Here is a 26989-nt window from a genome sequence, read left to right as displayed (position 1 = left end):
TTGATTACCATAGCTGAAATACGACTTGTTGCAGGTTTCTATCTGGATGGTGTATCAAGCCGATCCACATTCCATTGCTTTCAAATGTTATTAGTAGAATAGGTATTCTCATCTTGGAACTTCCAGATCCCCAATCTGATCGTCGTAATAGGCTGATTACTGATTTTTCTTGTTCAAAATCGTTTTAATGCAACGTACTCAACCTTTTGTAGAATATAGATTATTTTAATAGTATCTACTGTAGAAAAGTGTAACAATATTTGATAGAATAAATTATAATGTGTGGAAGAGTTTCATTCTAACTCGGTCTGCCCTGGACTTAAACCCAGTAAACAAATCACCGTAGTAAACTTTGTTTTTATCAGCATTGCTATAATATTTTTTCTTCTATCAAGTTCTTATGAAAGATGTCTTGTTTTAAACCAAAATTAGTTGAATTATTGGGTGTAATATTTATTCAGTTATAAGGAATCAAAATGTTATAAAACGTTATTCTTCTGTTTTTTTTTCATCAGAACAGCGAAACACATTTATTAAAGCATAATATTAATGAAGCTTTCACGACACTGAGAAATGGCTGATTAAACGAACATTCATTTCTTGAATATCTAGCTCAACATTAAAATATCTGTTTTGTCATCTATCTCTTTTTAAGTCGTCCAAAATTCGACTGAGGAGGCGTTATTTTGCGTCATTCAAAATAGATAATATCACGGTTAAATATTGTATTTATATAAATCAGCTGCTTTTATATGTATAAAAAATAGACCATCTCAGACTGGTTGATTCAAAACCTTAAAACTACTAATTCTACAAGGTAGTATACTAACGACAGTGTCTAGCACGACAAGTTCATAGTTTTTGTAAATAGTTTTTAGTGGAATTGGTGCTATGAATTCTGATGCACAGTTCTGTGTTGTCATCAGACGGTGAAAAGTTAATGCATATATATTTAGTAACATACCTATTTCCTCCTTGAAATGTTGAATTTCAGGAAAAAGTAAAAAGCGTTAAACATTTATAATTAGTTTTGTTATATTTCATCTGGTATCTGTGACCAATGAAGAATTAACAAATCTGTATTATCTGTTACAGTTCGTTTGCCATTGTAGTTTTAAGAATTTCGTTTGATTCGTAAGGTATTAGTGTCTGGGGTTGAATGATGGAATAAGTAATTTAAAACCAGTTGTTCTTGTTTCAAAAATACAGAAATTCCAATAAATGTTAATACAGTAACTTCATTATTCAAATCTCCTTGTAGTAATAATGGTAAGACTTGAACAAAAATGACTAATTCATAATTCGTCAGTAACAATGACCATAAAATACAGACCTTTGTAACAAAGGGTTAAATAATACAATCTAATTAATGTTGTATGATATTTTACTATATCTTTGTAAGCAGTGAATAAATGTAGGTATATTAAAACAGTAACTTCTGGACACCGAAAGAGGAAGAGAAATAGCACAGTTTAATAAAGACAGTGGAGCTTCCTTTATACATAAAATAGACAGATGTTTATACAAACAAGTTGTAATACAATAAGGTACATCTACTCAATTTACAGAGGTATAAGAAACACGTGATATATATATATATTCCTACAGAAGGTATCTATACTCATTTACTTACACAAGGATTTCTCTTACGAGTTTCTGTAACATAAATCAGAAGGCATCTGGTGTTTTGAAATCTTCAAAATACGTTCGGTATATTTTGCATACGAGCTTATCATATGTAAAATAGTGCGATTTATTAACATAATACACCAAATTAGTCATATTTGTGTTTCTTATCCAGTCATCTTCAGCTCATCTTTTGTGAGCCAATTAATCATTTCGTTTAAAACCGCACTAGCTAGGTAAGTAACATTATTTAATAAAAAATTGTGAAAATACCTATGTAAACAAACAGTAAACAGAATGAAAACTTTTAGAAGCTACTATTTTTCGTTAAGGACAAAAAAAATCTGCCATCTAGTAGGTAAAACTATTGGCTGAATTTTGATATTTTTTGATGATTTAATTACAGTTTATAGATTAAGATTTTAACAGCATATTTAAATAAAAGTCACATAAACTAAGTAAGTTCGCTAAAATTCAGATGTTATAAAAATGCATCATCATTTTGGTCAAAAAAATAACGATTCAAGTTTAGGATAATATGTAAAGTCAAGAACATTTCATTTAGACATGTGAAGTATTTCTTAGAAAGCATGTGACAAAGCGATAGTGAAATACAAAACTGGATGAGAGATACACGACAGTAGATTACTTTCAGAGCAGTTATAAAGATCTTATTACTTTTACTATTACTTATTACTTCTAAGTTATTACATTACTTTATCGAACTTGAATGAGCTGTGCCGATTTGGGTACTTGTATATCACGAGTTCTAGATAAAACTTTGCCATACGTGGTAATTATATTTTACTTTGAAATCTCACTGAATCAAATTATTGTTTTGCTGGAGTAAATACTTTTAGTTAAATTAACATAGATGGAAGAGGAAAACATCGTGACTTTGTTTGTGTTTAAGCGTAAAACTACACAAAGGGCTATCTGCTCAGTGCTCATTTAGGGTATTGAACCACGATTTTCAGCGTTATAAGCCTTCAAGCTTGAGTCATCAAAATGTCCTCTTATTGTGAGAATTTATCTAACATTCCACTTCAGAAGAGATAGATTTTTTTTCCTGTATTAAAAAATATTTAGTTTACCTAAATTATTTTCAAATTTTAATTTACCCTCTTTGTAGCAAGAAAGTCAATGCCTTAGGCTATTGAGTGTAGTATAATTTATTTATAGTTGTTAAGACATTGTTTATAAAGACTTATTTGTTTTAGTGCAAAGCTGCACAAAGAGAATCGAATCAGGGCTCATAACATTGCTAACCCGGCAACTTCCCGCTGACCCATATGGGGACTGTTTATGAAATATAACCTTAAAATATTTCACTTTTTAAATACAGAATAATCCCGTTAGGAGTTCCAGTTTTGAATTACGTGGGTGTTATCATTTTGTATCATAATATTTACAAACTTTACAATTCTAGTTTCCACCACCTTATCACAGCTGAGTTGTTATCGTTGGCCAAAAAAAAATGTTGTCAAATATGCTTATATTTATAATAATAATAAAGATAATGGCTGAAGATAATATTTAAAGAAATATAAATACGAAATGTACGCAAGTAGTTTAAGTGTTTTCTATGCGGAAACAACCAATTAACGTATTGTAATTTACGGAAAAACTACATATAAATGTATTCTTGTTTCATTGCGCAGTTAATATTTGAAACGTTACAAGAAACACTTCACATAAATTGGAAGTGCGGGTGCTATGCAGTTTTTAATGCTCGAAAAGTCTGAGACATATAAAATTTTGTTACATTACAGAGTACATTCATATATATATATTTATATACATATATTCCTACATTATGAGCGCTAAAAGAGATCAGATTACTAATTAGTACAGTTGCTTACCTGAAAAGAGATGAAGAAAGATTTGTGGTGACGTCATCATAAAAATGAATGGGAGTTTTACCATCATTATATCAAGGCTACGTTTGATAAGCTTAAATATTTATCAATGTTTTATGTGTTATAAAGCAGAGTTCTAATAATTCACATATAATCAAGGCCGAGAAAGAACAATAGTATCAGTAAGTTTGTCTATGTTTCGATTGCAATGTCTTGTTCTGAACATGGTAAAGATCATGTGTAAGTACTAATAACCATGCGGTTGCTGAAACTTACTTTTACCGTATAATCCAAACACAGATAAATGCTTAGCGTATTATTATTGCTCTAAGGATCTGTACAAGTAAGTTCCACTCATTTACAAAAGAAAGAAAATGAAACAACAACAACACGTTGATGAACTCCATAATTGAAACTGATATGGTTGTCATGGAGAGATCACAGATGGCGCTCATATTGAGTTCTCGGTATGGTCTCTCCAAAAAAAAAAAAAAAAACAAAAAACACACACACACACACGAAGTTTTTGCACGCTCTTGATATCACCACGTGAAAATTTTGAGCTTGATGTTAAGTTGTCTTCGGATTATTTGCCTCAGATGTTCTTCATTTCAGTCGTCATGGCACTTTCGTGCTCAGAAGCTTTTCTAAAGGCAGAAGATTTGTGTACTTAGCACCCATAAAGTTGTACTTCTACAGTTTGCCAAATTCTTTGGAGTCAACACACAGAGAAAGAAAGAAACTGGGCAGAAGTTAGAGGTTCAGACTTGTTCAAGTTACGCCTCACTATAAATAATGCCTTCAAATTATTTGGTCATGAAATTCTGCTGGCACACTGATTTGGTTTGTTCCTGAAGTTAGGCTTAACGCAGTGTTCTTCACGATATCGGAAAATCCTGACCACGGTTCATTCACAACATTTCAAACTTGACGTATTTTGTTTCCGAAAAGAACAGATTCATTTCCAGACAGCCAAAGCTCGAGAACAAAGTGAAATCTTCACTTTCGAACAACGAGCTCATACTTGAGGAGAATAGCCTAAATTTTTTCTTTGCAAGAACAGATGGATTTCTCTAAAATTAGGCCTGTCGTTATCGTTTCTCTGCCAGCATTCTCGCATGAGGTCATAAATCTCTTTAGGGCAGTTAGAAGGTTGAGAGGGCAGCACGTGTTGACCGTCGTTGTGATAGAAATGTCCCACGTTCTCGATCACTTGTTCGTCATTCAAATCCGAGTAGGGCTGTTGCCGGGCGAAAGTAAGGATTTCCCACAGAGTAACGGCGAAGGACCAGACGTCAGTTCTAGTCGTGAACTTACCCTGGAATAGCGAACAAGGGTTTGAATACTTCATACAGCGTACGTAAGTATAAATATCAATGTTACTTTAATGTATATAAAAGATCATTAAAAAAAAAACCCAACAACAATAAAAACTATTCACCACACATCAATCCAGCCTTGAAAACGATTAAAGTGCTATCATCTATGCCGGAATAGTAAAAACAATGTATATCAAAACGCTTTTCATCAGTAACAGTTTGTCATTTACCTTTTAGATGGCTTTATAACGTATGCCTCAATTATAGGCTCTCTTTCCTTTTTATCCGTGTGGTTATTTTTATTATTTTGATTTTTACTGTTTTAATATGGCGATGTCCATCAAATTATTCTTCCTCAGTTAATTAGAAAATTTCACTTAGACCATTATTTAATTTATGTTACAAAATGTTGCATTTCAACACATAGCAATGTATTACTTTAATAAGGTGCATAATAAGCTGCCTATTTATTTTGCTCACTTCAGAATGTCTTATTAAATCTACACAAAGCTATTTGCGCAACGTATACCCTAAATTTAAGCTGATGGACCGGAAAGAATGTAGCTAATCAACAACGAAGTCTTGAGATACTTTTGTTTAACTAAATAGTGGGATTTAATCGTCTCTCTTATAGCGAAACCGTGGTCCCACAATGCAGCGCGCATTTACTTTTTGTGGCAATGGGCAGCGAACGGTGAACTAGAAGCTAACCACCAGACCGGACATGAACTGACCGTCTTTTTCACATTTCATTATTTTAGTGGTATCAGCGCCACCATAGTGCATAAAAGAACTTTACGGATTACTATTTGCACTGTTCAACTACTACTTTGCCTAAACGAAAGTTCTTTAAATTTGGGGAAAACAGAAATGGACTAAACTAACATACATAATAATTAATAAAAACATGGTTTCTGGCTTTCAGTATATATGAACAAGTTTATTTTTTTTCCGAGTTATACAAAAGCTACACAGTGGTCTATCGGTGTTCTGCCTACCACGGGTATCGAAACCCGGTTTCTAACATTGTAAGTCCGTAGATATGCCGCTGTGCCACTAAGGAGCATATATGAAGAAAATAAATGATTTTAAATATTATAGTTTTCTTAAGCGGCTTTTACGATAAAATCAACATTTTTGGGAAAGATGCAAAGACAACGTAGAAAATAATGCCATAAAAGTTGTGCTTTCACACACAGTTTTGTGCTTTAAGTAGTTCGATATCTTGAATTATAATAATACCAGTCTAACGGTGGTACAACGGTAAGTTTGAGGAATTACCATACTAAAATCCGGGGCTCGATTTCCCGGGTGGACACAACAGATATACCGAACAATAATAACTGACATGCACCATTTGAATTGACAAAAACATATAGTTAAGAACCTATACACTTTGGAACATAATTATCAAGGCATATTAAAATCGACGGGGTATTTTTAGATGTATAACGAAATATTGACATAACACTGATCACATGAAAAACAAAGCCCCTGTTTTACCACTTTAACAGACTAGAGGACAATCTATACAGACCTCCGTGCCCACAGATAATGAACTTATGACTGATTTCCGCGAACTGCACAGCTGTCAGGCGTAATTTTTGAAGCTCATGACTTGTTTATTTTTTTCATAATTTGATTTTCGAATGGAATGTTCTTTGGCATTAACAAACCCAGGAACTTAATTTATTTAAGCAATTTTAACCTTACAATAACCAGTCTAATTTTCATTGTTCATTTTCCATGTTCCCTTTATGTAAAAAAAACATACAGTTCACCACATTAACGTAAATAAACATTGTGTGTGTCATTGGAATATGTAAACCGAAAAATCAGAACTTACCAGCAAGATACTTTCCCAAGCCATCCATCGGATGGGAAGCATTGCCCTTCCCTCGATCCGATAGTAGTCTGCCGTGTAAAGGTCCCGACTCATGCCGAAGTCTGTCACCTTGATGGTATAGGCTCTGCCCACCAGGCAGTTGCGAGTCGCTAAATCTCTGTGTACGAAGTTAAGTGACTCCAGATATTTCATTCCAGACGCTACCTGGGTTGCCATATAGATAAGACTGCCATAGCTACAGAAACGGGACAGAAATATCAGAAATTACAATGATTTTAGATATTAAATGTACGTTAAGAATAACTAACTTATAGCATAGGTTTGAAAAGGATGGCACGACCCAGATTATCTGATTCTTAGCAATGTGACACATTTTTTTGTAATTACCAGTAATTAAGTAATGTGTCAGATTGTTTTCTGATTACTACTAGCTGATTAACGTGTTAGATAGTTTTCTAATTACCAGTAACTAAGTAATGTGACATACATATATATAATTGTTTTTCTCTGAGTAGTTAGTAAAGAGAAATTACTTCAAGATTTAGATATTATCTTGTTAAGGAATGGTGAATGGTTAAAGTTAGACCAGAAAAGTTTCAACATTATAGTAATGGGTGGTGATGTAATGACCGACCTCAGGGTTTTGGCATTCACCGATCTGTAAGCTGCGCCTTCAGGAATGTGCTGTTGGAGAAACTGATTAAGATCACCATTTTCCATGTATTCCACAATCATTCCCAATGGTTCTTCGCGTGTGCATACTCCCAGTACGTGCACAATGTTAGGATCACGAAGTCGGGAGAGGATCTTGACCTCTTTGTAAAAGTCATTTCTAGCCTGTTCAGACGCGTTCTGTCGCAAAGTCTTGACCGCAACCAAGGTCTTGTTACCGTAGCAAGGCACATCGACCAATTCGGGAATACCTTCTGCCTCACAGAGGTGGACCTAAATGAAGAAAAGACAAGATTTGCTGAACAAGTTTTTCAATCTCATTAAAAATGTTCTGTCGCTTGTTAGAAAAACAGACGTAGAAATAATTTTGGGTTTCCTGTTTAGTTTACAATGAAGTTTGATTTGGTAGGAGCGTCGTATTCTGATGCAACGTATAAAAAATCTCGATTCCATTTAAAATTACTTGCAAAAAAAATCCAGTCAAAAATGGGGTGTCTTTGTTCTGAAAATAAAACATGTTCTGAAAGACTTTTATAAATATTAAACAAAAATTTCTATCTGGTTCTCAAAATTATTCATTTAGTATAGAAGCTTCAGAGCTTTTTTATTTCTACATAATGTTTGTAGCTATGGAGATGTGGGTTGCATGGGTTACTATAGAGAAAACAACATGTAAAGCTTTCTAGCTGAAAATTATGGTAAGATATTTCAACAGTGCTTGCTGTTTTCATCTTAACTCTGTGTGTGCTTTGTTTACTCCAAGTCGCTTAAAACAGTGTTTCAACTATTACTTTTGATAACATGTTTCAAAATGTATGGTGTAAACATTCTACGGATATCATTGGCTAATGAAGCTTATGGAATTTTGTGTATGTTGCAAACTTCTCTCTCAGTTCTAGATTTAGCAGGACCAAACTTAGCAGGCGGACTCAGGGCAGTGCGGTAATGGTCTGTCAAAAGGGCTAACACGCCCCCAGAAGGTCACCTAGACATTATGGTATCTAAAGGCAATTTTTCTTGGTCGCTGAACCCGAATCTCACATTGCATTCTGAGTTTTTGTTTCCTCTTTAGAATTCCAGGTGTGCTATGTTTGAAATTGAGTTTAAACCTTCACTCGCAAGCTAGCGGCTCCAAACTTAGCTCAGATACGACGATCGGATGACCTAACTGTATTTATAAAAGTAACTGTGGATAACGGAGAAACTTGATCGGTACACGGAGGACTCTGTGAATCATGAAGGGTCGTTGAAGCCGCAAATAATAAAAATGTCTTCTGACACGTGCAGCTCTACTTTCCGAAAAGATCCATTAACACTTATAGAAAAACGCACTTGTCATTTAGACTACAGATGGACACATACCTCTCCAAACTGTCCCTCCCCGAGTTTCTCCAGAAACTTCAGTCTGTGCCGAGGAATCTCCCGGACAGGAGGATCTTCTCTGCTGAGCAGTTCTACATTAGGAACAGCATAAACGGTGCTGCCGCTTACCCCTTGAATGTTGGGAAGTTTGACGACGTCTGTAGCTGCATAATGTTTTTCGCTGGGATGATATGAAGGTTTAACCAGTGTTTGAGGGAAGTTCACAGGTGTTGGAGGTGGATGACCAAGAGGCGTCGAGGGCTTCTGAACATCAGGAACGGCGTATTCTCTAGACGTTGTGGAGTCTATGGGTGAAAATAAAGGAAAACAAGTGTAGCGGGTAAAAAAGTGAATTATGATTAACTAGGCAGAAAATAATTTTTGCAAATATTTTGTTTATTTCAGTAAATACAGACGTATCAAGCTTTTACTTATCACTTGGTAAGTATAGTTTATAGTGAAGTTGGAGAGTTTTATTGTCAGTACGGTTAACATGAATTTTATATAAATATAGAGCTATTATACACCACAGGCTAGAATTCTTTTAAAATACGATACAACAACTGTAGTTTAAGTGCAAGTGGTTGAATTACGGCTATGAAATTTTTGATTTTCTCTGCAACAACAAAAATCAGAACTCACATTTAACAATGAAGAAAACGGTGTTTAACTGTGTAACAATACTTACCATTACTATATATTCCTCCGAAAGGTTTGAAGTCCTGAGGTTCCTGGTAAAGCAGCTTGTCTGGGTCAGCGTCATCCAACGCCACCTGGCCGTAGACATTGCCATTAGCTTGACGTCCCACGGGTGAACACGGTGAATAGCTGATTCCCAGATCCTTGGTGAATCGCATAACACCGTACACCTGAGGTTACTGATACGTATAACTCTACCCCCCTTCCTAGTGATGTAACCTTAAATCTCCTAACCTCCACTCCAGAAAACATCTTATAACATTAGTTTCAATTTTAATGTTAATTAGCCAGTCAGGTTTCATGAAAAGTTTAGTAATACCAAAACATCTTTCTACAATATTAATTAAATTTTTTTACAGTTAATGGGCCCCTTAATTTACTTACATGTATCAAATATCTTTAAAAAATCATTAATATAATGATAATCATATATATATATATATATATATATAGATGGACATCTTAACCCCAAGTATAGACAATTATTTGAAAAATAACATGAAAAAGGGAAACTTGTATCAGATTTTAATCTACATCAGTTCTAACAAAATTTCTTCAAATTTTCAGTCTTTCTCAAGTTTAATCATTATTTTTAGACATAGATCTATGTATTAACATTAATTTTTCTTTATACTTTAGGAGAATACAATACATTAAAATAAAGTAAACATATTTACATAATTGAGAAGGTTGAAGTAACTTTCCACCACACACACACATATATATTTTATCATTTCGTGAAAGCTACTTGAGGGATTTCTTGTACTAGCTGTTCCTAATTTAGAAGTAATAGGTCAGAGGTAAGGTAACCAGTCAATGTCACCACCGCTACCTAATGGGCTATTTTTTTACCAACGAAAACTAGGACTGGCCAATACATTAATAACGTCCCACAGCTTAAGGGGCCAGGTGAATGATTCGAAAAAGCGACCCGCAGATTGCGAGTTGAATCCCATAACTAGCAGTTCATGCCAGGCCGCCATATGACATTTTATATAAATCTAGCAGGAAATTTCTTTAAGATTATAGTGTTAACGATTGTTTGTGGTTTCAGAATTTTTGCACATAGCTACACAAAGGTTTACATGTACACAACCGTCCCTAATCTTGAGGTTAGCCAATCACACCCAGTGCTAACTTTTGGACTTCTCTACATTCAAATAGCTGAGGGCTTATTGTAGCATAAGTCATGCTAACTAATAAGGCACCTTGTTGGCAACTTTTAGCCCCTTTTTACTCTTCTGGTTGTCTGTGTTATAAGACTTGGAAGACAATATTAACATCAGTAACTGAACCTTTGTTAAATATGTTTAGTAATTAATGTTTGAGCATAACTTTGTAATATAAACGATCACTGAAATGTATTAGTATTAATTTCTCCCCATACTTATAAATGAGTGTTATTTGGAAAAAGTATTGGATTAAAAAATAATAGCCAAAAATGTTTGTTTGTTTTGAATTTCGCGCAAAGCTACTCGAGGGCTATCTGCGTTAGCCGTCCCTAATTTAGTATGACAAGACTAGAGGGAAGGCAGCTAGTCGTCATCACCCACCGCCAACTCATGGGCTACTCTTTTACCAACGAATAGTGGGATTGACCATCACATTATAACGCCCTCACGGCTAAAATGGTGAGCATGTTTGGTGCGACCGGGTAGCCAAAATTCAATAATCATCTACATTTGCGGTGTTATAAAATGTTCTTTCTTTTTTTTTTTTTTAATAACGACGGGAAATGCATTTGTGCTTTCTTAATTGTAATCTGTTGTTGTGTAACTATAAAATAATATTGCTTTAAAAGTGTAACAAGCAAAAATTGTTTTATGTAAAAACAGTAGCAATAGGTGAAAGTGACTTAACTGCAAAGTTAATATGCAAGTTGTTAATTAGCAGACACCAACTAATTGTTAAATAATATTAAAAGAGTATTAATTATCTGTTCTCTAAGCAGCTGTTTAAGAGACAATACTATAACTGGTTCTTTAAAAAGTGAGGATTAGGGTTAGAATAAATTAGCGAAATTCAAGGTGTCGTCTGGCATTTTGTAAATCAAAAGTATTAATTCTACCTCACAGCCACTCGACTTACCTTCATATTAATGGTAACTCTATTCTCCACGGGTTTGAGTATGGTGTGAGGAGTCGTGTGTTTTCGGCGACGATTACGGGCAATGATGATGAAAATCACGATGATAAGGAGAAGAATGACCGCAGCTAAAACGCCAATAACCAGTCCTACGTACTGGCTGGACAGCGAGTCGTCATTTACCGCCGTACTTACTAAACGTAAAAAGAGTAGTAGAAAATTTATCTTTATTCCAAACAATGAAATGTCGATCAGTTGGAGAACTGACTCCATTAACAGTATTTGCTTTAAGCAGCTCTGTTTTTACTTCATCCAAACTCTGACCTGAACTGGTGGATTTAGTATCTGTTACATTTATCATTTATTTTTGCTCTAAGCAAAAAAAATAATATTCTGTTTCATATTTCAAATTATTATAGTGATATTTCAAAAAACTCTTTGCTTCTATAGGTTAATTCTCACAATACCAGTAACAAGCATACCTATAGGTGGCGCTGCAGGGGGTTCTTCTTCTGTGAAGTTTCCTTGGGCTGGAACTGAAAAATAAAATAAATAGAAGTTCAGAATAACTCTTTTTTTCTAATTTAATATTTATCAGATTAGTTATTTTTTTAGACTTATTTGCCATTATCTCATGACGGGCCTGGCATGGCCAAGCATGTTAAGGCGTTTGACTCGTAATTCGAGGGTCGCGGATTCGAATCCCGGTCTCACCAAACTTGCTCGCCCTTCCAGCCGTGGGGGCGTTATAATGTTACGATCAATCCTACTATTCGTTGGTAAAAGAGTAGTCCAACAGTTAGCGGTGGATGATAATGACTAACTGCCTTCCCTCTAGTCATACATTGCTAAATTAGGGACGGCTAGCGTAGATAGCCTTCGAGTAGCTTTGCGCGAAATTCAAAAACAAACAAAACAAAAACAAATATCTTATGATATGGGATATTCTTGCACATAGGGAGACACATCTGAATTATTGCAATATTTTGCATTCTTAACCTCCTGGGATATAATTTTATACAACAAAACATACCCGTTTTTCACCAGTATGGTAAACAACTTTATTTTTTGAAAAAGTCGCAGTACTCTCTGTGATGCTCTAATAGTTTTACCAAAATACGTCTCCATACATACACATCCAGCTAAACGAAAGCTGCGAATACAGGGAACATAGGCCTCAGTTCACTACGAGATTTAGAACAAGTATAGAAAACGTAATGAGCTTCATCAATCTCTGTTTCATGCCGACTATCAAAGGAAATAGTCATCACATATATATTACATTCCTCTTTCATCTACAGTTAAGGATCCGACACATATCGGCACGACAGGGTTCAGACGAAGGAAGTTTTCGAACTACTGATCCGGACGAATTATTGTGTTAACAAAAAAGGAACTACGGTGGTTTAAACTTTCCGACATGTTCTGGTTCAAGACTCATAAAGTATGGTCTTCCTTTCTGGAATCCTAGAAAGAGGCCACCTACCGACGATTTCCAGGAAGCTCAGTAAATAAAATATTATTACATCATTTTGTGAACGTGGTAATCCCTTGAAACTGTTTACCTCATTGATTCAAACACGCATTTTTTCCACTTCCACAGGAACTAAATACGACCACACACTAGGATACACTGTACACTCTCATACAGATTATGTTTCGCTTATTTTCACACTGGACAGCAAAATGTTTACTTCAAATTAGGAAAATTGAGCAAACACGACACCACATTGTTTCAAACAGAAGAAAATATAAGAAGAAAGGTTCACAAATAAACCACGATGCAAAGAATCCACTAAGATTTTAGTCAAACTTGCGTCATAATCATTAGTATAACAAAAAACAGTAATCAAGTAAGTTTGATATTTTTCACTATGATATAGGCTTAACTTTTCTCTCTTTGGTTAACTTGTGTTCAGGGTTACTTATGAGGAGCGGAATTCTACGAAACAAGCATAACCCAATGCTCACATTGAGCAAACTGTTGATTGAAATGGACCTCCATTGAACTTAGACTTCGAAACCAAACATTTTTGAAATACTAAGTTTACTTACTAAGTGATCAATTGTTTCAAGTTTTGAACAAATGTATTTTATTGAACTTTTGGTCATACAAAAAGCAGGCGGTCTTTAATGAGACCAATATTCGAACGCTGTTCTTAAAGTAGAAGAAATACACAAGATTAGAAACTTTAACCATTTTACTTAATTTATTATATACCTTTGTATCGGTAGCTGGAAATAAAGTCACGTAAATAAGTCACAAATTTGTTAATACCCAAACACAATGTAAAGCAGTACAACAAAAATATGTTTAGGTTAGTTATTTATTGCAATAATAGCATGATGCATGATATGTGACATTATATGGAAAGAGATATATATCAGATCAGTCATCACATAAATGAATAGAATAATTAAATAATTTAACTTCTTTGAGCTTCAACTTCACTTCCTGTGACTTTTCCTTGTATTCCTTGTATCACTGTAACAGATAGTCTAGTTTGTGTCGTTGTTCATTTAAAGCAGATTATTTTCCTATTGGCCCGGCATGGCCAGGTGGGTTAAGGAGTTCGACTCGTAATTTGAGGGTCGCGGGTTCGAACCCCGTCGCACCAAACATCCTCGCCCTTTCAGCCGTGTGGCGTTATAATGTGACTGTCAATCCCACTATATGTTGGTAAAAGAGTAACCCAAGATTTGGCGGTGGGTGGTGATGACTAACTGCCTTCCCTCTTGTCTTACACTGCTAAATTAGGGATGGCTAGCACAGATAGCCCTCGAGTAGCTTTGTGCGAAATTCAAAACAAACAAACATGCTCTCAAGTACCTGCGTATCTTGTAATTGTTTGAGGCATATTGAGGCTTACACTGTTAAGAAAAAGTTTTTCAACACCACATGAACATTTAGTTTGTTCGTCACAGTCTCGCTAGGTATCATTTCATTAAGTGTTTGTTTTTTGTTTAGGAATTTCGCGCAAAGCTACTCGAGGGCTATCTGCGCTAGCCGTCCCTAATTTAGCAGTGTAAGACTAGAAGGAAGGCAGCTAGTCATCACCACCCACCGCCAACTCTTCGGCTACTCTTTTACCAACGAATAGAGGGATTGAGCGTAACATTATAACGCCACCATAAATGAAAGGGTGAGCATGTTTGATGCGACTGGAATTCGAACCCACAACCCTCAGATTACGAGTCAAACGCCTTAACCTACCTGGCCATGCCGGGCCACGTCTCATTAAGTTTTGATGTGCTTATTTAAGAGCAAGATTTGAACAGCATAATAGTAAAAAAACCTATATACATATTATTAGCATGTGTATACTAGGCCCATCACATAAGATGAATTTTTACTTTTCTGAATTTTAATATTAAGGGATAATTTTTCAATACTAATATAAAACAATAATATTACTATTGTTGTTGTGAGAAGTAATTAAAATAAGCCTTTCATGCAGAAAAATATAAATCAAGTCATTATAGATCAATATTTTGCCGTGAACATATTCATGTCACACACACCTACACAGGAAATTAATAAACGTACTGTGGTGTGTGACAATAGATTCTTGTTTACTTAATAGAAGTACAATTAGAACATAAAAACTTGACTTCCAACATTATCTATAAAATCCACATTTTACTACTTACTACATTTTACAGTTACCACATTTTCTATTCCTTATGTAAAATTTACTTTCTTACACGCGTAAAACTCTTGTTAATACTGGACTATATATTTTGCATTTATTGAAGATACGGTTTTGTTCTCCGATACAGTAGGGATTCTTTAGAAAGGAATAGGCCTGGCATGGCCAGGTGGGTTAAGGCGTTCGACTCGTAATCTGAGGGTCGTGGGTTCTAATTCCAGTCGCACCAAACATGCTTGCCCTTTCAGCCGTGGGGGCGTTATAATGTGACGGTCAATCCCACTATTTATTGGTAAAAGAGTAGCTCAAGAGTTGGCGGCGAGTGATGATGACTAGCTGTCTTCCATCTAGTCTTACACTGCTAAATTAGGGACAGCAAAAGCAGATAGCCGTCGTGTAAATTTGCGCGAAATTAAAACAAACAAACAATGGAATAACGCAATATAAAACTCCGTGGTTACCACCACCGTCTTTTGTTTGTTCATCATACGATAAATTCACTTTGAATTTTGTGACTTTCACTGACTCTGATGTCGGTATAGTACTTAATTCAATTAATTTTCTAATATGCATAGTGGTGAAACTTATTGAAGCGAAAAGAAACAAGTCTTGCTTTAAGCTGTCTTTTTTTTTCATTGTAAAATTGTTCTAAGCTTTCTCAAAAACCTATCAGAATCGCTGTAGAGAAGGTCAGGGTAGTGAAAGTGATGTCGAACCATGTGACTACTAAACTACTCACCGGAAGTAAATGAAACCTCGCTGATGAGGATCCAACGCGAGGCGAATGTCAACTCGACCTTTACAAACTTGCCTATCCGGTGATGTAAAAAGATTGTTACGTTGCGGGCCTTGTCGCTATATGTGTCAGCCATGTAGGAAAATCGGAGAGGGTCATCCAGGTAGTACTTGCCTCCAATACTGAACCATAGCCTGGCGGTGGAGAATACTTGAACATCTCTGGTGTAGAGATTGTTACAGTGGAAGTAGAGCGAAGAAAAGTTACGAACTGAGTCGAAAGCAAACACAACCTCGAGAGGCCTGGAGTAGGATGTGTCGTTTTTCCATCCAACCCACTCATAACCTGGCAATAAAAGAAAACGAGCGAATGGCAAGAAAACTCTTGTTTTATGGAATCGGTCATAGAAATAAAAATAAGGAAACAGACAGATAGTCACGAGCATAAAGTGTTGAACAATATTCATCTCTTTATTAGTAGATGGATAATGGTAAATAATTAGTATAGGTAGGTAGTAGTAGATAGGTGGAAGTAGACAGATAGTTGTAAATGGTTAGTATTAATAGATAGTAGCTGGTAGATGCTAGTAAATAGTTAACACAGATAGGTAAAAGTATATTCTAGTAGATAGATAATAGTAGATAGTATAGACTGATAGTAGTAGATAGGTGGTAGTAAACAGCTATGCATATTCATATGTGAGTTATGTATGTAATAGGGATAAAAAAAGAAAGATAATAACTGAATATGTACTGGAAGCTTGAGTTTTTGCAATATATAGTTTATGTTTACAACCCAGCAATAGTGAGAATCATATATATTTTGTGTTTACAACCCAGCAATAGTGAGAATCATATACATTTTATATTTACAACCCAGCAATAGTGAGAATCATATATATTTTACAAGACAGAAAAATATACGAAAACAGAGAATCTTATAAAATAAGAGAGAACTGGATAAAAACAAGTGTTAAAAATAGATCTATTTTATAAACTGTAACTTACTGGTTTAAACAGTAATAAACAAACGATGAAATATCACATCTGCCACATGTATTGTGTTTTTTCACAATGGGAAGTAATTCGGGAAGGTAACAATATTTATGTTGCATTTAAAAACCTTATATTAGTTGTAGTTTTAGTTTTAACTGACATTTCAATTATATCGTGAACAGTTACAGTATATCAGGTTTTAAGAACTTTATTGGTCGTATTGTATATAATTACAGATGAATCATATTACCATATCAGGTCTCAAATAGTTTATTGGCTGTATTATGGATAAAAGAGGTTAATCAGGGTGTCATAATATTAGGTTGTTTTAAAAATAATAGCAGATTTTTATATCAAAATTTTAGTCATTTTTAAGGATAAGAAACCTGTCATTTTTATGACTTCATATATACCATTGAAAAACTAAAGCTTTCTGCTATTCATTAGTGTTTTTATTCTTTTCTAAAACTTTATTTCCAATATTTCAAACCATTACAGTTAATGATGGAAAAAGTTGCGCATAATTTTTTGCACGAATTCAAACTTGATCATAATACATCACAAGCAATATCAATACAAACCAAGCATGAGGCGAAGGAACCACCTCCAAATTTCCAGTACAACGTTGGTTCTAAAAGTTTTGTAATGTAGATACGAGTCTTAAAGATAAGGAGGGCAGAGGACGTCCTTTTGCTGTTAAAAACAACCAACTGAGAGCATTAGTGGAAAGAAATTCGTGCCAAATGACACAGGAATTGGGTGTGGATGTTTCCACAAGTTCGGACCATCTCGAGTGAATTGGAAAAGTGAAGAAGCTCAACAAGTGTGTTCCTCACAAACTCAGTTAAAATCAGAAAAATCACCGTTTTGAACTGCGCTCTATACCGATTTTCTGCAACAGAAATGACCCATTTCTTGACTGAATTGTCACCTGTGATGAAAAGTGGATCCTTTAAGACAATAGAAAGCGGTCTGCGCAGTGGCTCATCCGTTACGAAGCTCGAAAACACTTTTTAAAGCCAAAGTTGCACCAACAGATGATTGTGGTCACTTGCTCAAACAGAGCCAGAATACCATTGCAGGAGTTTACTGTCAGTGTATAGAAAGTTGTGTGAAAAAATGCCAGCACCAATCTTGCTTCATGATAATGTTGGACCACACGTTGCTCAAATGACGCTCCAGAAGTTCAACAAATTGACCTATAAAACACTGCCGCATCTTCCTTACTTCCCAGACTTTTTCAAGCATTTGAACAACTTTTTACAGGACAAAAAATTCAACAACAGAGAAGTAGCAGACTGTGGCTTTAAATAATTTCAAAGTTTTCTCGTCGTGGCATAAATAATCTTATTTCCCGTTGGCAAAAGTGTGTTGATTTACTAAGTACCTATTTTAATCAATAAAGTTGCTTTTTATTTTTTAATTTGTTATTAAAGTTAACATTTTGAAATCAGCCATTATTTTTCAACAACCTAATAATAAATTAAACTTTGAAAGCCTATCAAAAAATCGTGGATGCAATGTTATATATACGTTATAGTTGCAGAAATTCACAGAACAAATTTCTAAAGACAAATGCACCAGTGAGGTTGATTACATCTACATTTGTAAGGTGACACAAACCTTTCCCATAACCGTAAACGTCCGCTTTAAAATTATCATCACCTTCGATTCCATCAGTCAACTGACCAAGTCCGCCATTGAGGTAGCTGTCGTCCTTAACCCCGTCGTAGGTGTTGTCAGAGAGGTCAAGTTCAAGGCCACGCCTTTCTCCTTGAGGCATGGAGTACGAGATAATGCCTTCTGTTCGAAATTAATAAACTAAGTTGTATTTGATTTATCGTTACTATGAACACCGGTATTGTAAGTTCCGACAAATTATTGTTTGCCTTAAGCTCTTAAGTTAGACGTATGAAATTAGGAGTTAAATGACTTAATTAAACACATCCAAACGTTTATTCAAACAATGCTAAAAACAACAGCACAGTAATAACAAAAAATCCATTCTTGTAAACAAAACTCCTGTATTTTAATACGTATTGAAGAGAGACAAAATGTATCATATTAAAATATATTACTGATGAAGCTTCGAACGTGAGTGATGACAATGATGTATAATTTTTTGAACCCTAGGCAGCTTGGGATTGTAACTACCTCTTTTAACACATCGTTGGTCCGCTGCTCAGTTTGTTAGCAACTTAACATAGTAAGTGTATAAAATAAAGTAAAAAGCATGGACATTAGACGTAGAAGTTTGTTTTCTATTTACAGCAGTTCGAACTAGCTCCATAAATAGTCCCTTCTGAACCATTCACTGTTAAGAGAAGACTGCAGTATTACTGAATTGTTAAAAATGTAGACCGGAAAACACGAATGTTTACTACTGGGTAATAAACCTGATATTTCCATCCTCGTATCATTACTTTACATTCTTCAGCATCAACATCTTGATTTAAATATTCTATTTAACTACAGGCGATCTATGATAGTCAAAAACAGTCATGCAAAGAACAAAATGAAACGCATGGAGCAGGGATGTTTATATATTGCTTGCTGGAAAACGAATCAATGTTGAAGATTTATTTTTATTTTGTTAAAAACATACTACCTAGTCGTTGTCTTCTATCGCTTCACTTTAAATCACAACAAAATGAGCAAAGCCATTCCGTTGGAAATAAGTTTCAAGAAGTGTCTTAAATTAAAACTTTATCGATCTAAACACTTAAAGAAATCGGAATCAAATGTAAACCGAAAACTGCTAAAAATAAAAATTTATTAAAAAGGGAAATAATTTTGAGACATATATAAATCTGATGTGGAAAACCAGTTTAGATGATGTGGAATTACAACTAGTAGAGGTGGATCCAGAATTACAACTAATAGAGGTGGATTCAGCATTACAATTAATAGAGGTGGATCCAGCATTAAAATTAATAAAGGTGGATCCAGAATTACAACTAGAAGAGGTGGATCCGGCATTAAAACTAATAGAGGTGGATCCAGAATTTTAAAAAAGGTGTGTATTCTTCTACTTGGTCAAGAAACTTTTGTTAAAAATCACTATTTATTATGTATAAGGGTATCTTTCTTTGGTAGTCCATCGGAAAAGGGGTTGTAACTCCTCAACTTTTCCTGGATCCATCAGTAGCTAAAGGATTACACAATCTTTACTCGATATGTGACTTTTCTGTTACAATGAAAAGTCGTAGTTCTCGGTATCACTGAACTTTGAGAAGATTTCTTTATCGAATTACCTTAACTCGGAGTTTGTTTTTTCATTAAAAATATAGAAAAGAAACGAAGACTATTTTCTCTAATTTATTTTTTTCATTATTAATCCATATATTTTACAGAAAATTATAAATATACATTCTTTTAAAAAAGTGATTAATTATCCAAGTCAAATTGATTTGGAGGTGTTGAAGAGGGAAAACAATTTATAAAATTAAATAACGTACTTTTATCTATTTTTAATATAAAATACGTAATGTGAAAATAATGTCCATTTTTTCAGTTTTTGTGCTAAGTACACATAAAATAAACGAATATATAAATTTTGTGTTTCTAAATGCAATATGTAGGTTTTCGAATTATTATTCACTTCGAATGAAATCAAACTACCTTTAAAATTAGATCTAACGATGAACAAAATTGAAAATGTAGCTAACTTAACATATTGTTTGTTGTTGTTTGTTGTTAAGCAAAAAGCTAAACAATGAGCTACCTACACTTCGCTGGTATTGAAACCTAATTTATAGTGTTATTAATCCTCAGGCTTGTTCCTGAGACGTGTGTGTGTGTGATAATGCACTGCTCTCACCCTCTTACTTATGGTGATTAGAAAGCATTGTCTCATCAGTTAGTCATCACAACTGTCAATCATATTAACCTAAACTAAAGTTATAGACTCATTAGTTCTTTGCAAACGTCCATCAGTGACATATCGGTCAATTTGATGTCCTGTAACGTTAAAATTCTGGGGTAAATCCCTGAGGTAAGCATAACGCAGATAGCCTCTTGTGTAGGTTTGTGACTGATTAAACATACAAAAACATTTACAACAGCATATTTAGGAAAAATGTGTTGAAGTCAACTCCAATATTCATAGCAACGGAATACAGTTGATGGTAAGGTATTCTCCATTAATAATTTAACCCTAAACACATTGTAATACTAACTCCTGGCAACATTCAATGACTTGCTTTCTCATTAACTCTTGAACAACCACGCAGTAGAGGGGCGTTCCTGAGAAACTCCCAGATGCTTAGGTCTTCATTACCATTCTGCCAAACACAAATCGGGTCTGCTCCGAGATACCAACAACATTAATGTTACGATCAACTCGGACAACCTAATCCATGTATAGAACCTGAGAGTTCTATATAAGTTAAATGGCTTACGTTATATATTCCGCACTCCATATCTCGTAGACGCTAACCTAGTTCACCCTGTGTACTCATCTTTTCTATTACATAAGAAAGTTCATATAACAAAATATGAAAAAGTTCATATAACAAAATATTATGCCCCTCAGGGGCAAATGAAAGCGTTTTTATACATTATTAAAACCCTTTATATTTGTTTCACCTATTGCATATATTTTACTGAAGAAAGGTTGTTGTTTTGAATTAAGCACAAAGCTACTCAATGGCCTATCTGTGCTCTGCCCACCACGGGTATCGAAACCCGGTTTTTAGCGTTATTCGTCCGCAGACATACCACTGAGCCACTGGGGGGCACTGAAGAAAGGCCTCACAAACATATATAATTGGAATCTGTGTGAAAAACCTCTATCAAAATACATTCATATAACCCTTAAAAATAGAAATAACAGACGTACCAAGTATTCCTCTATGGTAAGTAAAGGTAAAATTATGTAATTAATGCAATAGCGGATGTGTATACATAAAATAATGACTGACAACTGAACAGCTATGTAAAGAGGCGATGAATGTATGTAAGCAGGTTGTAAATTTATTTTCTTCAAGCGTAAAACATTAAATTGTTTCCGTACTGTTGAGTAACAAACGTAAAGATAATTACTTCGTTAAAAAAGTGTAGAATGAATTACACATTACTATAAAACCAATAACGTTACAGAAAATAAACACTGAAACATTCTAAATAAAATCAAACAAAGTAGTCAGACAACTAAGGACAAATTAATAGAAAAACAAACAGAGCGACATACACTGTTGGTCAAAATCTTGAGACCAATGAACATAAAGAAAAAAATATGCATTTTGCGTTGTTATACTCAACCACATATTTGAGTAGAGCTTCGAAAGATGAAAATAAGAAAAGGAAAATAAAAATAAAAACATTTTTTAGCATTTAATAGGGAAAATGTGAATACTATTAAATTAGCCTAAATACAAGCTGGTCAAAAGTTTAAGACCATACTAAACAAAACGTTAATCGGTAAACACGTAATGAAATTTAGTCATTTGTGTTCAAGCATTAGTGTTGTAAACATCTCCCACTGACATCTCCTGTGTTACATTGGGTAAAAACATGGCAAAGGGTAAAAGTTGACAGAGTTTGAACGTGGCAGAATTGTCGAGCTGCAAAAGCAAGGTTTATTTCAACGTGCCATCGTTGGTGAGATTAGGCATAGTAAAACTGCTGTTGCAAATTTCTTAAAAGACCCTGAGGGGTAAGGAACGAGAATTTCAAGTGGTCGGCCCAAAAAAATTTCGCCGACGTTGAGCAGGAGGTTTTGACGGGTTGTCCGGCAAAACACCAGCCGATCGTCAAACCAGATTAAGGCCCTAACGGACGCAGAATGCAGCTCAAGAACAATAAGACAGCATCTACGAGAGAAAGGCTTTAAAAACCGTAAACGTCTTCAAAGGCCACACCTCCTTCCACACCACGAAATAGCTCGATAAACTTTGCTGAGAAGCACCAAACATGGGACGTAGAAAAGTGGAAGAAGGTTTTGTTCTCTGATGAGAAAAAATTTAACCTGGATGATCCAGATGGCTTCCAACGTTACTGACACGATATGGATATCCACCGGAGATATTTTCTACACGACACAGTGAAGGAGGTTCCATCTTGATCTGGGGTGCTTTCTCCTTCCATGGAACAATGGAGCTTCAGGTTATACAGGGGCGTCAAACATTGGCATGTTGGAGAGAGCATCCTTAGAGACTGAAGGCCCTCGCTTGTGTGGAAATAACTATATCTTTCAGCAGGAGAACGCTGCAAACCACAATGCCCACAGGACAAAGGACTTTATCATGACGAATAACGTGATTCTTTTGGATTATCCAGCATGTTCACCCGAACTGAACTCCATTGAAAATGTTTGGGAGTGGATGGCAAGGGAAGTCTAAAGAAATAAACGTCAATTTCAAACAGTTCATGATCTTCGTGAAGCCATCTTTGCCACTTGGAATAACATTCCAGCCAGCCTTTTGCAAATGTTTATATCGACCATGCCAAAGCGAATGTTTGCAGTTACTCGCAATGACAGCCGTGCAACTCACTACTGAGACCTCTTGTTGGGCATTTCCTACCTACCCTGTTTAGGACTTCTTTTTGGTATGGTCTTAAACTTTTGACCAGCTAGTATTTAGGCTAATTTCATAATGTTCACATTTGCCCTATTAAATGCTAAAAAGTTTTTTATTTTTATTTTCATCTTTCAAAGCTCTCGACTCAAATAAGTGGTTGAGTCTAACAACGCAAAATGCATATTTTTCTTTATGTTCATTGGTCTTAAGATTTTGGCCAGCAGTGTATATTTGTATATGTACTAATCACATGATGGAGACACAGCTATATAAACAGACGGTTAGAAAATTAAGCAGGTAAATACTTGATAAGTAACTTAAAGTACAGGTGAAGCTAGACAGACAAAGTAATGAACAAGTGACTGTAAAAATAAAGTGAAATTTTGATGGATATATACATATACATATAGACAGAAGGACGAATGAGTAGACTGACGGATAAACAAGAGGTACTAGTGGATAGAAAACTTATGAACGAATATGAATATACAGAGACTATGAGTAGTAGACATGAATAAAGATATCATTCATTTCATCATTAAGAGACACAGGAAAAATAATTTAACGTGTACAAGTGGTTATTTACCTGTCCAAGGACAGCCATAGACTTCGACTCGCATGCACACAGTACGGAGGAGAATACTGTGAGGGAGAAATCGTATTTTGGAAGCAATAATAACAGGATCAACTTTTCGTTTGGCTGGAAAATAAGTATTGGTGTTGCCCAGGATTATCTGTAAAAATACATATAACAAAGCAAGTTATGACAAGAGAAAACGGAGTGTTTTCCGCTATATCACAGAAAAATATGTTTATACGAATCTGATATTATACTTTAAAAAAAATGCCTCTGTCTCTGTTAGATGGAACTGATAAGAGGGATAATAAGTTAAAAAATAATAAATAAATATGGAAAAGCTAAGTATTACTTTAAGATCAAATTTTAAGGCCAGAAGTCAACGACCCAGAATCAATTAAACGAATCTCCCTCACAAACATTATATGAGTAACATATTAATAGTTTATTAAATTGATTTGAAGATGGGTGACTTATGCCTAGTTTCTCCAGTGAAATTATTTTAAAAAAGGTTCAGAAAAGCTTGATATTCAGAGGGTGAACTTGTTATCAGTAAAAACTAAGGATACTCTTTCTTACCATATTTTACCACAAAAATAACTCGTTTAAAGATTAAAACTTTTTTATTTTCTTAAAATGCATTAATATTATAATCGTTACATTACTGAAATTATCTGGCTTACGCCAACTAAACCTTAAATACAAATATGTATTCTAGGTTTAGCTATTAGTTAAATATTGATTGACCTGTTCTTTCAATCCCAAACTTCTTCCTTATTTCTCTGTGTTTCCTCTATCTATAATTTGTAAAGGACTACTTAAACGTTTTCTTTTTGTCTTTTTTTTTGTCAACACGTGACTAAACCCGCTCTAATTAACTACACAGTCTAATAACTCTTTAAAATTAATTTCCTTGTTCACATTTTAATTTGAAAGAAGCGACAATGACTAATCTAAAAATGCATCAGAGAGGAGCTTGGAAAGCATCCAAGGAACAGTTTATTTTGTAACTTAGGTTGATAAGGTCTCTGACGATTTGCCCATTAAGATCCACATCCAAATCACAGAGACCCAAATCTGAATGATAAAACCAGGACCAAGAAAGTTTAAAAACAAGACTTATTTATAATTTTTAATTTCCGTAGTACGTATTGATGTACAAAATACTTTTTAATACCAGAAATAAACGTTTGCGTTTTAATGGACTGTTCTTGAAAACGTTGAACAGCAAAACGTTTAGTGTACAGTTAAAGAAATATAACAAAACTGGTGTTATAAGGTCATTTATTACTAATAATAAAATACTTACAGATCACCAAACCGTTTAAGTCAAATAGTTTTCTATTTTTTGACAGTTATATAATCCCTCTGATTTTCCATTTCCTCGCGACGTAATCTCGTGGGGTAGATGTCACTTTCTTGGCACAAAGAATGACAAAATAGAAACATTATAAATCACCCCTATCTTGTCGCAGCCACGCCCTGGTAGTTCCTTATCATGACATCAGTGCGAGAGAGTTTAGAAAATAAATAATCTCTGTAGCTTTCTGTCATTGTGGTATTAAAATAAGTTATTAATACTTGAATTATTTCACAAACCTCTGTGAGATTCGTGTACCAAGACTTACTGAAAGGGGGAACTTGACTTCAGAAGAACGTAAAGACTTCATGAAGTTGTTTAATATTCTTAACTTTTATCTTAAGGTTTCATTGTTAGTTACTTGTCATTTCTCAGCTCTTGAAACACAAAATAGATGGCTTCAAGCGCACTAATTCTTTAGTGAGAGATTTCACTCGCAAGATGTGTTTTCCCGGTGCTTAATAAGTGTAATACACCACAGCTTAAAATTGTAATTATTGATATTATCGAACCATTTTCAATATGACGACACTTTGCCATGTGCGAGAACAAAATTTCTGTCACCAGCTTTATTTATTTCAATACATGTTTTCGGGAAAATAGTTAAAGTGATGAAAAGTCCTTCAGTAGTAAATACCTAAAGAAGCTCCTTCAGTTTAGGGCCTGGTATGGTTAGATGGAGAAGTCACTCGACCCGTCATCCGCGGGCTTGAATCCCCGTCGCATCAAAATACCCGCTTTTTCAGCCGTGGGACGTTATAATGTAACGGTCAATCCCACTATTCATTGTTAAAGGTTGCCACCCAAGAGTTGGCAGTGGGTGGTGCTGCCTTCTCTCTAATCTTACATTGCTAAATTAGGGACGGCTAACTTTGCGCGAAATTCCGAAACAAACATATCCAGTTTAATCAGGGTTAAAACGGTCTAGGTGTGTTCTGAAGTTCTTTCAAAGATCGGCTCTTCTACGTGAGTTTATGTTAAGCTATTCATGCCCAACGATTATGTTTATGTGTTAACAGCTGAGAAATAGCTTAGATACAAGATAACTTTTTAGTGTTCAGGTATGAAGAATAAGCACACGAATATATTAATTTTCGCACTTCCATGAAGTAAAAACCAAAAAGGAAACTCTAAACATTTGACTTTTTTTTAAACTTCTTCTGTTAGGAGGACATCTGATAATGCAATACCTATTACTTAGACACTCTCACTACAAGTATATTTCAATTTCTTATAGTAAGATTTATCGCGTTGAAACTAAGGCTTCGTAAGAAAAAAATGACCTTCTGTGTCTGTTCCAGCAGATTTTGTCAGAGCACTTCACCCGTAAATCCTGTTAAGAATTTACTTTCTAAGATAAAAGACACGATAACTGCTCGCTATGTCTAATGGAAGACGAGTCGCCTTAGTGAGGACGAGTTTGTAGAAGTTCGAACCATATCCGTTTTTATCTTTCTAGAGATGTGTGTATCATATTGATTTAAATGTAATTGGATGTAAACGTTAAATGTTGCTCTACACCAAAAAACCGTTAGACGACCAATACAACAAACGAATTAATTGTGCCTCAGCTGCAAGAAGGAGAGAAAAGAACTTATGGAGCCATTACAGGAGGTCCCAAGAGTGCAGTTTGTCTTTTGTCCTCATTTCGGTATAGTTTATACTGCAGTGATAAAGTTAGG

The 26989-nt window shown here is 34.8% G+C and overlaps 1 protein-coding gene and 1 long non-coding RNA gene across 8 annotated transcripts in view; one reads left to right on the top strand and one right to left on the bottom strand.

Moving 5' to 3' along the window:
• Nucleotides 1–1451: 1451 nt before the first annotated feature.
• Nucleotides 1452–26989, bottom strand: part of LOC143230741 (discoidin domain-containing receptor 2-like) — a 325468-nt gene continuing 299930 nt past the window's right edge. For 4 of the 7 annotated variants that reach the window (XM_076464826.1, XM_076464829.1, XM_076464827.1 and 1 more), the window contains 10 exons: nt 23957–24104; nt 18473–18652; nt 15858–16199; nt 11951–12004; nt 11472–11662; nt 9373–9553; nt 8685–8989; nt 7285–7595; nt 6651–6885; nt 1452–4803 (listed from right to left, as the gene is read on the bottom strand). In XM_076464826.1, coding sequence (XP_076320941.1) covers nt 4504–4803; nt 6651–6885; nt 7285–7595; nt 8685–8989; nt 9373–9553; nt 11472–11662; nt 11951–12004; nt 15858–16199; nt 18473–18652; nt 23957–24104 — 2247 coding nt within the window. In that variant the 3' untranslated portion in view covers nt 1452–4503. The remainder of the gene's footprint in view (nt 4804–6650; nt 6886–7284; nt 7596–8684; nt 8990–9372; nt 9554–11471; nt 11663–11950; nt 12005–15857; nt 16200–18472; nt 18653–23956; nt 24105–26989) is intronic. The other 3 variants (XM_076464830.1, XM_076464831.1, XM_076464832.1) reach the window with 3 other exon arrangements.
• LOC143230742 (uncharacterized) lies at nt 4709–12998 on the top strand. Its single transcript, XR_013016611.1, has 2 exons — nt 4709–4845; nt 12770–12998. It is a non-coding gene; the product is annotated as an uncharacterized LOC143230742 (long non-coding RNA).

This window comes from Tachypleus tridentatus, chromosome 10, assembly GCF_004210375.1.
Source record: "Tachypleus tridentatus isolate NWPU-2018 chromosome 10, ASM421037v1, whole genome shotgun sequence".
Taxonomy (NCBI): domain Eukaryota; kingdom Metazoa; phylum Arthropoda; class Merostomata; order Xiphosura; family Limulidae; genus Tachypleus; species Tachypleus tridentatus.
Note: the sequence above shows the minus strand (reverse complement) of the source record. Positions and strands in the feature narration are given on the sequence as shown.